The sequence below is a fragment of the Protopterus annectens genome, chromosome 1.part1, assembly GCF_019279795.1.
Source record: "Protopterus annectens isolate FY-2018-M chromosome 1.part1, PAN1.0, whole genome shotgun sequence".
Lineage (NCBI taxonomy): Eukaryota > Metazoa > Chordata > Ceratodontiformes > Protopteridae > Protopterus > Protopterus annectens.
This window is the reverse complement of record NC_056726.1, coordinates 1347315239-1347329935: the sequence shown is the minus strand read 5'-3', so window position 1 is coordinate 1347329935 and position 14697 is coordinate 1347315239. Positions and strand designations below refer to the sequence as shown.

The 14697-nt window shown below is 41.9% G+C and overlaps 1 protein-coding gene across 3 annotated transcripts in view; it reads left to right on the top strand.

Moving 5' to 3' along the window:
• Positions 1-14697, top strand: part of LOXHD1 (lipoxygenase homology PLAT domains 1) — a 2432812-nt gene that overhangs the window by 454218 nt on the left and 1963897 nt on the right. For all 3 annotated transcript variants that reach the window (XM_044082024.1, XM_044082018.1, XM_044082011.1), the window contains exon 2: positions 10433-10547. In XM_044082024.1, coding sequence (XP_043937959.1) covers positions 10433-10547 — 115 coding nt within the window. The remainder of the gene's footprint in view (positions 1-10432; positions 10548-14697) is intronic.

The following is a 14697-nucleotide window of genomic DNA, read 5'->3' as shown; positions in this document are numbered from 1 at the left end:
GAAATGTTCTCCATTTGTTAAGCATCTGTTTGTTTGTTCTGATTTTCCTGCCAAGGAGTATATCATACAACTGATTTACAGTTAAAAGGATTCTCTAGAGTCTCCTTGCTCTTTTTTGTTTTACACTTTTATTTAGTATCTCAGTGCTGTTTTTTTGCTGTGGTAAACATTTCTGTAATGTTTTCTGCCCAAAATGGTGCAGCTAGTAGCTGTAGCATAGTCCATACTCAGGGTTGTTGTTTCTGAGCCTGGTTCTTTGTTTGTAGTGGCTGTTTGTTCTGAGAACATTTTCCAGGCCATCTTGGATTAGAAAGGGCCCTTCTGCACTCTAGTGAGAGGACTGTGCTGATTGGCTCCTGCCTAGTAAAGAATGGCGGGTCTAGTACTTGGAGTAAGCACCTCATTGTCTCTTTTCAGTTTTTGTTAAAGTTGTTTTAGGTTTTAACCTTCTGGTATTTAACCCTCATGCTTGAGTGGGTTCCTCCTTGTTTGCTCATTGCACGGCACCACAGACTGCTGCGCAATTGTGCGCCATAGCTGTACAGATAATTTAGACAATTTTTCCCTTAGATACAGCAGTATCCCAACGGTGTAGTTCATCATCTTTAACACATTTCTGGGCAAAGAGGCAGTACTGGTGAAGCTGTGCAAGCACCCAATTGTAATAACAGCCTCAAAAGTTTTTCTGCGGCCCTGCTCTACCTTTTTGTGTAGAATTGATCCTAGCCTCTGAGGTATTAACACAACTCACCCACTATTTATTCTTACATGTGACCCTTTTTTTATTTTTTATTTATTTATTTATTTAACATTTGTTGACCAGGAAAGTCCGACTAGGTTCCACAGATCCTGTTTTCAGCGGAGGCCCGTGGAGAAATGCTCCAGAATTTCCTACCATATTCTTGTTTCTGACCATATAAATTCACCTAGCACTAGAATCAGGCAATTTTGCAGTTTCTTCAGCCAGCTTGGTTGCAACTGTCTCATGTACACAGACAACACTCTACTTCGAGTCCGCATAAACTCACTATGTAAGTGAGACAACTATATTAAAAACCTTGAATCAGTGCTCTCTCGCATGTCATTCAATACATCTGACACTGAGTAGGTTGTCAGCATGCATACCTCACCACCTACTCCACCCAAACCCACATCACACATACCTACATATGCGGAGGTCTTTGCCACAAACTTACCTAAACACCAGAGATGTCCCAAACACAAACTGAAGCACACTACACATAATACTTCCTCTACATAACACAGTACACACTAGCTCATGCAAAAGTGTCACCTGTCAAACCCATAAGGCTAAACAATAAACCTAACATATATAATCCCATATTATATACATTCTTAACACATCATATTCCAATAAATCAGTTAAACAATTAGATAAAACTATTCAAAATTACTAATAAAACAACATATAAAACCCTGTCAATTGCACTCTTTATTGAGCCCCCTGGGCTGTAAAGTTTCATATTTCATAATAAGAATAGCTTCTTTTTTCCTTAAAACATGTTTTAACAAATTTTCATTACCATACTGATGTTCTATTTGTTCTAAAACTGCAACTTTCATATCCTTAATGATCCCCCCATGTACCAAATGAAAATGTTCTGCTACTGGACTCAGCATTTTTTTATTTTTCACATCCCTAATGTGTTCTTTTATTCTCTCAGCCAAACTTCTCTTAGTCTCCCCTATATAATTTTTACCACATGAACATTTAATCAAATAAATTACACCTCTGCTCAAGCAGGAATATATGCCCATGGTGTTAAAACTTTTGTCTCCTATTTTTTCTGCCTCACTTGTTATATACTGACATACTGAACACTTTCCACAGGGAAATGTCCCCTTCCTTATTTATTGGAATATGATGTGTTAAGAATGTATATAATGTGGGATTATAAATGGGCAAAGTTTTTTACTCTGTAAAGGCAACAGCCGAGGCACTAGAGATTGCAAGGTTTTATTAATAAATTTATTCTGGTGGAAAGTAGAGCTGTTTTTCACTGGTCTTTCTTTGTAGTTACAACTAAACCTAACATATTAGTCATAGGAGACTCCATTGTGAGACACACAGATGTCCCTCTCACCAGGCTGGATAAGGAGAAGGTCTTGGTCAGCTGTCTGTCAGGTGTCAGGATCCACCATATCACACATGCACTCTAGTGTCTCAAAAACAGGCACTGTTATGACTCTGTCATAGTCCATGTTGATGTGAACGAATTGAGCTGTACCTCTCTGGACTATATGAAGAGAGAGATGTGTCTCAGGCAGATATGTCCTTAGCCTTAAGCAGCATTTTACCTTCACCTCGAATGATGCCTTAATACAAACAGAATATGATTGACTTCAATAATTGGCTTAGTTTTTGATGTCATTCTAAGGGGATCCAGTATCTGTCAGCCTGGGATGACACAATCAACAGACCTAGATGCTTTGCCAGAGATGGTCTTCCATCTGTCACCCTTGGGATTTCAGCTACTGGCCAAGGCTCTTGCCACCCCCATAGTGCCATTTTAGGCAGTGTCACAAGGACAAAACTCCCTATGTAAAAATGCTAACTAAAAACAACCTCAAGGTCATGTTGCTAAACAGTAGGAGGCTTAACATGAAACTGCACTCACTGGAAGCAGTCCTCACCCTGGATGACACAGACATTTGTGCACTCATGGAGACCTGGTTCAAGACTGTGGGGAGTACCCCAGCCATACTGAGTTACACTTCCTTTCCTACATTCTGACCACAAACTGAAGGCACGAAAACTAAAGGAGGTGGTGTATCAATATTTATCAAAGATAAATACACCTCCACACTGGTTAAACAGTATGATGCCCAAGAAATACTTCAGGTGTAATTAACTGTTGGTAGGACACCTATTCAAGTAATTGCCAGCTACAGAACCCCCTCCATGAATCAGGACATCCACTCTGCCTATTTGGATCAACTTGAGTCTATCAAGATACATCCTAACACCATTGTTTTGGGTGACTTTAACTACCCTAGAATTGACAGGGTAAATTAGTCATGCTCAAACTCACTTGCCCAAAGTTCCTCGACTTTCTCAACTCCAATGCCCTAGAACAGCTGGTTGATATCTCCACCAGGGGAGCCAACATCCTGGACATGGTGCTTACAAATATAGAAGGTCACTGTAGCTCCCCCACTGTGAGTTCATCCCAGGTGAGATCTGATCACAAATCAGTCTCATTTGAAGTAACTATCACACCTGACCCTCCCTAGCAGCAACTAGACTAATTAACTTCTCCAAAGCAAATTATAACCTCTTACTGTATGGTATAAATAATCCAGCCACTGGGGATGCACAAGCCAGTGCATTTCTTTGTGCCGGTCCCAAGCCCGGATAAATGGGGAGGGTTGCATCAGGAAAGGCATCCGGCGTAAAATTTTGCCACATCATATATGCAGAAAACTGTACAGAAATTGTGGTTTAACAACGACTGCCACCAGTACTGTTGGCCAACAGGGTGCTGGTGGAAATTGGGCTACTGTTGGCCGAAGGAGGAGAAGAGGCGGAAGGCATGCCCAAAGCCAGGTAAAGGCTATGACTGTGATAGTGAGGGTCGGAACTTTGAATGTTGGCAGTATGACTGGTATAGGGAGAGAGCTAGCTGATATGATGAACCGAAGGATGGTTGGTATATTGTGTGTGCAAGAGACCAGATCAAAGGGGAGCAAGGCTAGGTGTATCAGAGGTGGTTTCAAATTGTTTTATCATGGTGTGGATGGGAGGAGAAATGGCATAGGCATTATCCTGAAGGAACAGTAGGCTAAGAGTGTTTTGGAGGTGAAAAGAGTGTCGGATAGAGTGTTGTTTATGAAGCTGGAAATTGATGGTGTAATGATGAATGTTGTTAGTGCATATGCTCCACAAGTTGGGTGTGCGATGGATGAGAAAGAACAATTTTGGAGTGAGTTGGATAAAGTGGTGATGACTGTACCCAAAGGTGAAAGACTGGTGATTGGAACAGATTTCAATGGGCATGTCGGTGAAGGGAACAGAGGGGATGAGGAAGTGATGGGTAGGTATGGTGTTAAGCAAAGGAATGCAGAAGGTCAGATGTTAGTGGATTTTGTGAAAAGGATGGACATGGCTGTGATGAATACATATTTTAACAAGAGGGAGGAGCATAGGGTGACATACAAGAGTGGAGGAAGGGCCAATCTGAAGGAGACTGGAGACTGTAAAGTGGTGGCAGGGGAAAGTGTAGTTAGGCAGCATAGGATGGTGGTTTGTAGGATGACATTGGTGATCAAGAAGAGGAGGATGAGTGTGAGGGCAGCACCAAGGATCAAATGGTGGAAATTGAAAAAGGGTAATTGTGAGGTGATGTTCAGGGAAGAGTTAAGACAGGCACTGGGTGGCAGTGAAGAGTTACCGAATAGCTGGGTAACTACAGCAGAGCTAGTAAGAGAGATGGCTAGAAGGGTGCTTGGTGTGACATCTGTTAAGAGGAAGGAGGACAAGGAGACCTGGTGGTGAAATGAAGAAGTACAGGAGAGTATACAGAGAAAGAGGTTGGCGAAGAAGAAGTGGGATTGTCAAAGAGATGAAGAAAGTAGACAAGAGTATAAGGAGATGAGGTGCATGGCAAAGAGAAAGGTGGCAAAGGCTAAGGATAAGGCATATGAAGAGTTGTATAAAATGTTGGACACTAAGGAGGGAGAAAAGGACCTGTACCGATTGGCTAGACAGAGGGACCGAGCTAGTAAAGATGTGCAGCAGGTAAGGATGATAAAGGCTAATGAGGGAAACGTACTCACAAGCGAGGAGAGTGTGTTGAGCAGATGGAAAGAGTACTTTGAGGGGTTGATGAATGAAGAGAATGAGAGGGAGAGAAGGTTGGATGATGTGCGGATAGTGAATCATGAAGTGCAGTGGATTAGCAAGGAGGAAGTAAGGATAGCTATGAATAGGATGAAGAACGGAAAGGCTGTTGGTCCAGATGACATACCTGTGGAAGCATGGAGGTGTTTAGGTGAAATGGCAGTGGAGTTTTTAACTAGATTGTTTAATGAAATCTTGGAAAGTGAGAGGATGCCTGAGGAATGGAGAAAAAGTGTTTTGGTACCGATTTTTAAGAATAAGGGTGATGTGCAGAGCTGTAGTAACTACAGAGGGATTAAACTGATCAGTCACAGCATGAAGTTATGGGAAAGAGTAGTTGAAGCTAGGTTAAGAAGGGAGGTGATGATTAGTGATCAGCAGTATGGTTTCATGCCAGGAAAGAGCACTACAGATGCGATGTTTGCTCTGAGAGTGTTGATGGAGAAGTACAGAGAAGGTCAGAAGGAATTGCATTGTGCCTTTGTGGACTTAGAGAAAGCATATGACAGGGTGCCTAGAGAGGAGTTGTGGCATTGTATGAGGATGTCGGGAGTGTCAGAGAAGTATGTAAGAGTGGTACAGGATATGTATGAGGGTAGTGTGACAGCGGTGAGGTCTGTGGTGGGAGTGACGGATGCGTTTAAGGTGGAGGTGGGATTACATCAAGGATCAGCTCTGAGCCCTTTCTTATTTGCAATGGTGATGGACAGGTTGACAGACGAGATAAGACATGAGTCCCAGTGGACTATGATGTTTGCAGGTGACATTGTGATCTGTAGTGAGAGTAGGGAACAGGTAGTGGAGACCCTGGAGTGATGGAGATATGCTCTAGAGAGAAAAGGAATGAAGGTCAGCAGGACTAAGACAGAATATATGTGTGTGAATGAGAGGGAGGATAGAGGAATAGTGAGGATGCAGGGAGTAGAGGTGGCAAAGGTGAATGAGTTTAAGTACTTGGGATCAACAGTTCAGAGTAATAGTGAGTGTGGAAGAGAGGTGAAGAAGAGAGTACAGGCAGGATGGAGTGGGTGGAGAAGAGTGTCAGGAGTGATTTGTGATAGACGAGTACCAGTAAGAGTGAAAGGGAAGGTCTACAAGAGGGTAGTGAGACCAGCTATGTTATACAGGTTGGAGACAGTGGCACTGACAAAAAGGCAGGAGTCAGAGCTTGATGTGGCAGAGTTGAAGATGTTAAGATTTTCACTGGGTGTGACGAGGATGGACAGGATTAGGAATAAGTATATTAGAGGGTCAGCCCAGGTTGGAAGGTTTGAAGACAAAGTCAGAGAGGGAAGATTACGTTGGTTTGGACATGTGCTGAGGAGGGATGCAGAGTATATTGGGAAAAAGATGCTAAGGATGAAGCTGCCAGGTAACAGGAAAAGAGGAAGGCCTAAGATAAGGTTTATGGATGTGGTGAGAGAGGACATGCAGGCGATTGGTGTGACAGAGCAAGATGCAGAGGACAGGAAGAAATGGAAACAGTTGATCTGCTGTGGCGATGCCTGGTGGGAGCAGCCGGAAGAAGAAGAAGAAGACTGTATGGTATAAATAGCTTCATGCACCCCTCCCCTCAGACACAACTGGTAACTATGCTGAACCCTACACCAATGCTCTATACAAGCACCTGTATAACTGCATTGACTCAGCAGTACCTGTTAGGACCAAAATAAGCTCTTCAAGGAAAAGCAACCCTGCTTGGTGGACAACCACCAGTAACATGCTTTACAATAAAAGGAAGACACTGCTGTCCAAGGGTAAGAAGGAGCAGGTTCTAAGCTGGAGACACTCCCTTCTCAGCTTATATAAGCAAATAAGACTTCTTGTGAAGTACTCCAAGGCAAACTATGAATACAAGTTAGCTTCCTCAACCAAGAACAACCATAAGGTGTTCTTTAGTTCTATCTGTAACCTAAAATGTAAGTCTCAGATTTGCGCTAAACTGGTAGTTAATGGTAACACATACACTGAGCCGGTGGACATAGCTAACCTGCTAGCCAACAGGTTTGATGAAAACTACACTCCCCCATCCCCACCACACATACATCATGACATCCCTACCACTTGTCCCCTACCATGTATGTCTAAAGAGCAGGTCGTAAACCCCTTTCTAAGTCCAAAAACACAGCACCAATAGGACTTGATAACATCCCAGGCTGCGTCCTACATGAGCTCAAACAAGAATTAGCATCACTACTGGCTACTCTTTTCAGTCACAGTCTAAGCACTGGCTTCATCCCAGCTGAATGGAAAACAGCCACCATTATCCCCCTGCACAAAGGTGGTGCTTTTACTGACCCCAGGAACTACAGACCTATTACCCTGACTAGTCTTATCTGCAAGGCCATGGAGAGAGTCATCATGGACCTTATCAACAAAGATATACATAATCTGCAAACACTATATCCTAACAAGTTTGCATTTTTCAAGGGGTGATCATGCTTGTGAAACCTGGTGGACATCTTCAAGACAGTCACAAGGGCCCTGGATAAGGGGAAATCTGTGCATACAGCCTACGTAGGCCTGGCCAAGGCATTTGACACTGTCCCTCACTCAAGCATCACTGACAAACTCTTCCATCTAGACATTATGCCTTGTGTCATAAGATGGGTTGCAAACTCTCTCTCTGATAGAACCCATACAGTCAAAATAGGGTAAATCACCTCCAACAGCAGACCTGTTACCAGTGGTGTTCGACAGGGATCAGTCTTGGGACCTCTACTGTTTGGAATCTATTTCTCTGAAGTACAAGCTAAAACTAAGGGACTGTGGCTGATAAAGTTTGCTGATGACTGCAAACTGGCTGCAGTCATAGAATCTCCAAACGATGTCAACATCCTTCAAGAAGGTCTTACACAAACAAATGATCGGTGCCAAAGTCATGGCCTCAAGCTGAATGCAAAAAAATGTATCATCACCCCTTTTGACAAGAGCGATGTTCCTGCAAATTACCATATCAATAGCAATTCCCTAAGTACGCACTCAGTTGTGACAGATCTGGGCATAACCATGTCTCCAGAGTGGTAAGAAGGGCATTCTATATGGCTCACCTCATAAGTAAGGTCATTGCCTTTAGAAAAAGTGAAGTTATCACCTCCCTGTACTCTTCACTCATTACACCAATAATTGAATACAATGCCCCGTTTGGCATGTAGCGTTCGAAGCACCTGCAGCAATTGGAGAGACCACAAAGATTCCTCACAAACAAAATTCAAGGTCTTCAGCAGCTATGCTATGTGGATCGGCTGAAATCTCTCTCACTTTGTTCTGTTTCATACAGACTACTCAGAGACGATTTCTGCCTTGCATATAAGGCAATCTCTGATGCTGCTTTATTGGAAATGCTGCACATCAGCAAGTCAAGATACATGGTTACTCACTCTAATGACCTAAACCTGGTATGTGACATCAACAGAACCTGCTAGTGGGACAGATTTGTCTCCCAGAGGTTACCACACCTTTGGAATAGACTCCCCTTGACATCAAACAGAGCACCTCATTGGCCCTCTTCAAACACAGTGTGGACAACTGGATGGGTAATCATAAATTCACCCCAGGGGTTCCAAGTGCGTCCTTCTTGGACAGGGGTAATAGGTGTTGATCATGATGACAAGGGTAAAATTTGGCTAGACTTGTAAGGGCCCTCAGGCTATTAGCCTAGTAATGTTCTATGATCCTATGATCTTATGATCAGTTTTAATACATAATGTGGTACAGTTTGTTAGATGTCAAAATGCAAGGTAGGTGCTTTGCATTTTGTTCTTATGCCAGTCTTTCTGAGCTTTGTCTCCTTATAACATGAGCTTTTGTAGATGTTAGACCTTCATGATGCATGTCTGTACACTTCAACAAACGCTCACACAATTCCCCACCTGCTGAAAATTATCCCTTGCAAAAAGAGCTGTACAAATTTTTTTGAAGCCTATATGTTTCTTCTAGTTCTCTCGTTGCAACAGGGCAAACCTGTCTGTAGAAATGGGGTGGTGTGGAGCATTATAGAAGTGATTAGAAGACTTTAGAGACTGGGAGAGTCTCAAAAGTGCTGTGCAACTACTGCCTTCAGCTGTGAGTCCTGCTTTTGAAATGAATGGATGAGGATAATGAAGATCTAATGCTAGGGTAAATACATAACAATAATTTGTTGGCTTAAGCTAGGAGCTTTGTTAAAGTCTTTCGGCTTTTCCTGGTTAGGGGTCGCCACAGCGAAACTCCAGTCTGCTAATGATTGGCAGTGAATTTTTACTGTGCCGAGTTGCCAGCCCAACACCCAACTTTCAAAGAAGGCATACCCATTCACACACGCACCTACCTGCATGTCTTTAGATGTCACTCGACCACAGGGAGGACATGCTCTGGATGAATAATTTTCTCAATTATTCAGTATACAAAGGATCTAGAAGTAAAATCCAGGCCTAAAATTAAGTTAATACCTGCTACAATTATTAGTATTCCCCCATTTCACTCTCCACAGATGTCCATCTTTAACTGCACTGTGACCATTCTGTCCTCTTGTGTCTTTATTTTGCAGAATCCTGCAGTAACTCTGCAGGTGGGCTTCCATCTGCATGGCGAGGATGACCTTTCAGCTTATTTCCCATAAGACCACCAGAATTAATACCCTTTTCTTGCTTTCTGCTGTTCAAAGGAAGTGGTTGAATCTTGGTTTAAGTCTGCAGCTAGTCCCACACTCTTCAGGGAGAATCACCTCTCTATCTGCATCCTGTAAGAGTGACACTCTCTTCACTGAAAAGAGGCAAGGAACAGGCATTAAATGCACTGCAGGAGGTGATGCTTTTTTCAGGTATAAGGGAGGGGAATTACCACCCATGATGCCATCTCAGTCAGCTCCACCCCACTTTACCCCAGATGCATAAATCCCAGTCCCTTTACTAGAGTGTGTAGTCTGATGTAAGTCATTTATTTCCCCCTCCTACATAGCACCTGGAATGTTGGAATTTATGGTGACAAAGGTACACATAATCTATACAATCAACAGCCTGGTAAAACATATGAACTTATGAATCACTAGAGTGTAGCATGATAGCATGTCACATCCTGCCCTGTAGCATACCCTAGATGGTAGAAAAAAATCCCAGTCCTCTCCTGGGATGGGCATGTTGATGTAGGCCAATCATTACTTCCCACAACCCCACCTCTCACGGCTCCTGTAGCATCTGAGACATAACCAAACTTAGATTGGCTGAGTCATAGTCAGTGCTTCATCCCTTCAAACTATGGAACCAGGGAACTGGTAATATTTTTTTATATTTTATTTCACCTTTGTGTAAATACTTTTACAATGCTGAGTCCAGATTCTGGGAAAAGTGAGCATGACTGAGTGTGGTTTTAACAACTGTTCATGTTTATATGAATATTAAGGACTAGGGCAGGAGAAACACTTGGTTAAAAAAATACAGAGCTATGCATTTGGATAGTGAAGTCATGTCCCCATTTGCTTATAGAACTATCTGTGTTCTGTGCCATTAGTGATTAATAGGTCTTCACTAGATCCAAAACAATGTATTATTAAGTTATCATTATAGTAACAAAATGCATCATTTCTCTTTGCAGTTTATGAAGTGGTTACACTAACTGGAGATATCCGTGGAGCTGGAACTGATGCAAATATTTTTGTTACTATCTTTGGGGAGTATGGGATCACTCCTAAGGTCCATCTCACCAGCAAGTAAGTTGACTTATACACATAATTTGGAATAACTGAAGGTAAATGTTATGGCAGTGTATACTTAACATGATTGCAACTTGGAGATATGCTTGCCTAGGTATGCACACCATTTCTTCAGGAAAAGCAATCATCTTTCAGAAATTTCCAATACATTGGGCTGTCGTGACTTGCAGTCTGTTTTTAAAATACTACAGATTTAAGATTATGCATGAGTAAATATGTACAGCAAGTCTTAGAATACATTTAAAGTTTTCTTGCTTACCAGGAACCTAGTCAATAACTTACCAGTTAAAAAAAAACACAAGCTAGAATTATATTTTTCTTTTTTTCTTATATACCATCTGAAACGATATGCAGCATTTCCAGTGTTACTAATACTGTTACTTTATGTTTGCCCTGTCTTTCTTAGTTCTTGTTTTCGTGAATATGTGTTACCACTGTTTGCTGTTGTAACACAGGTGTGGCATACGTGCAGCAGTCAAACTGCATATGTGACTGCATTGATGATAAACCTCTACAGTGATTTCTGATTTTTATTTTGCATTTGGGATGGAGACACTGTTCTCAACAGAGTATGGACAGTGAAGACATAGTAATTTTTTCCAGTATAAAATACTGATGTCTGTGTTTAATATGAGCACTGACAAAAATATTGCATGCACCCTTAAGTCATATTATGTTTAATTACTTTTAATCTTCAAGATCCTCTTGATGTGTTGAGGTGTATTTCCTTTTCATATACTGATACCTGAAAAGGGAAGCATGTCAGAAATGGAGTCTTTATTGTAAAACTAAGTACCTTAATTATCTACATGCTGTCTGTTGATATGTATAGTAGTTTGTTTTCCATCTATGATGTTGGCAGCTTAACTCAGCAATAACCACTGACTATCAGTTGACCACCTGAAGAAGGAAGACATGAGAGCTGTGATAGTAGCTATTATTCATGTTACAAATCATGGATTATAAAGGGTCCAGCTAACTGGAGACCAGTTCTCCTCGAATCTAAAGAAAGCTAGAAGTGGGACATCCTTGGTTAGATATTCCTTGTGAAATAATGATGATAATGCATGTTTAATTTCTTGACCTAAAAAATAAATAAGAATTTGGTGGGGCTTCCTTTGATAACTGTGGTAAATTTTACCAACTCACTGGCATCTGTGATCCCGGAAACAAGCAAGAACTGCCTCATGCAAATCGTTCTTGAGAATAATTGAGGGTTTGTTCCTCGAACGAGTTAATGGTTGTCCAGGAAGCACATGTCATGGTCTACCCTAGTGCATGCACCAAAGGTAACAGCTGCCTGCGATGGTGGTACTACTGTAATGAGCAAATGGGCATGATACAACATAACCTTCTTTGGAGATGGCATAATGGTTAAGGTGTCTACCTTATAGAAAGAAGGTACAAGGTTTGATTCTCACCTTTGGAATAATAGCTAGGCCTTAAAAACACACCTGGCTTTGTTTTTTTATTTTGGGAGGTTGTCTTAAGGTTTAAGATGTTTCCCTTACAAACAAAGGTGCAGGGTTTCATTCTCACATGGGGATAATTGGCTAGGGTTAAAATGGCCCACAAGGGCAGTTAGCCTAGTACTAATCTATGTACCTATGAACCTGTGAACTTGACAAGCCAGCCAGAAGACCATATAGATCATGAGACAGGAAGCACAATCACCTGCACTGAAAATGTCTACAGTATCAGTCATTGTCTGTGGAATCGTGACTTTCAGAACAGGATTTCAAATGCATTACAAACATTTCATCTAATGGATAGAAAATTAAAATAGCTCCACATAGCATCTTATCAGAAATATGTTTCATGCATCAGTCCTTGAGGTATTAACTTGTTCAGGTTTACCCATTTTGATGAATAATCAAACAGCATGACTTTTTGATTTTGACCTGATAGTCAGTTTGTAATCTGTCCTATTATGTGTGGCTTGAAATTATTTTAAATTATACTGTTATCATTTTCATAATGCAGTATCAAACTGAAGGCTCTGAATAAGAAAATATAAAATCAGCTGGAATTACAACATCTAGAGATTGACAAAAAAGTTTTGCAAATCTACCATGCTAGTCAGTGTTTACATCTGTTATACAGTAAGCTATGCTAAGACTGATCCAGAAGGTAGGTATATTTGTAGTATCCAGTCATTGTTGAAAACACTAGCTCTATATGTCAGATTTTAGCCTTGTAATCTCAAGTTAGGTGTAAGGCACCTCTTTTGAATACTGGAGTTACAAATAATGATGTCGATTTCAGGAGAACCATACTTTACAAATAAAATAAAATATATGTTGACTGGAGCAGAGTACTGATCTTGTCTGAAGTAATGAGATTAACAACAGAATGAGTAGCATCCTGCCATCACCCAGAATGATTCCACAGTACAAGGACAAAATGATTAACTTCAACAATTGGCCAAGCTTCTGGTTTCATTCTAAGGGGATCCAGTATCTGTCTGCCTGGGATGACATGGTCGACAGACCACGATACTTTGCCAGAGATGGCCTACACCTGTCATCCCTGGGATTACAGATACTGGCTAAGGCTCTTGCCACCCCTATAGTGCCCTTTTTAGGTAAGGGTCAAATGCCACATTCACCACCATAACAGGTACAAGCAAGCAAACTCTGAGGGTAATGCTACTCAATGCTAGAAGTTTAAACCTCAAAATGCACTCACTCGAGGCACTCCTTAAAATTGAGAACATTGACATCTGTGCAGTGACAGAGACCTGGTTCAAGGCTCCAGAGGGCACCCCTGCATTACCAGGGTATAATTCATACCACACCTTTCGGCCACCTAATCTGGACCTAAACAATAAAGGCAGAGGCGTGTCCATATTCATGAAGGATATCCACATCTCCAGGCTAGTTGCTCAACATAATGCATCCAAAATTATCCAAGTGCAACTAACACTGGGCAAGACTGCAATCCAGATCCCCCACCATGCCCCAGGATTTCTACTCTTCATTTCTTAAGATACTGGAAAATATTAAGGTACAACCCAATACCTTAATTATGGGTGATTTCAACTACCCCACCATCAGCTGCTGGGAAAACTACTCATGTACCAACTCATTTGCTCAATGTTTTCTGGAATTCATAAATTCTAATGCTTTGGATCAGCTTATCCACACGCCCACCAGGGGCAGCAATATCCTGGACCTGGTCATTACCAATATGAGTAACCGGTGTTCCATCACAGAGGTCAAATCCTCGCTGTTCAGATCCGACCACAAGCTAATCACCCTAGACATCCATATCCCATCCCCAACCCCCATTAAGGAAACCACCATCAAAAACTACTCCAAAGCCAACTACATGCTTCTTAAGACAGAAGTGGCAAACTTCACGACATCCATTTAGACGGAAAATGGAGGTATGACTGCTGACTCTTACACAAATGCACTGTAAGAGCACATACATGAGTGCATGGATCGTGCTATCCCCAACAGAACCAAGACACTATTCTCCAAAAAAGGAAGCCAATCTGGTGGTCCACTGTCATAAACAAACTCTACAACAGAAGGAAGAAGCTGTTGCAAAAAAGAGTAAAATCCCAAGATTGGAGGAACTCCCTGGTCAGCCTCAGCAAGAAGCTGAGATCCCTTATAAAATCCTCCAAAGCCAGTTATGAAAGTAAAATCACCACTGATTCCAAAGACAACCATAAAGCATTCTACAGCTATGTCAAGAATCTCAATGGCAACACTCAGATCTGCTCTGAGCTACAGCACAATGGCACTAAATATACAGAACCAAACGATATTGCAAACATCCTGGCAGGTAGGTTCAGTGCTAACTTTACCCCCCTCTCAACCTCCAAAGGGCCCATCTTAATATCAGAAGAATGCAAAGCCCCTGTAATCACAGATAAACAAGTAAAGACCGCACTATCCAAAGCCAAGAACACAGCACCCATGGGACCAGACAACATCACAGGCTGTGTACTGCATGAACTACAGAATGAACTGGCACCCCACCTAAGTACCATGTTCAATCATAGCCTCACCTCAGGTTATGTGCCTACTGAATGGTGCACAGTGATGGTTATCCCACTCCACAAAGGTGGTGCCACCATGGACCCCAGAAACTACCACCCCATTAGCCTGAAGAGCCTGGTCTGCAAGGCCATGGA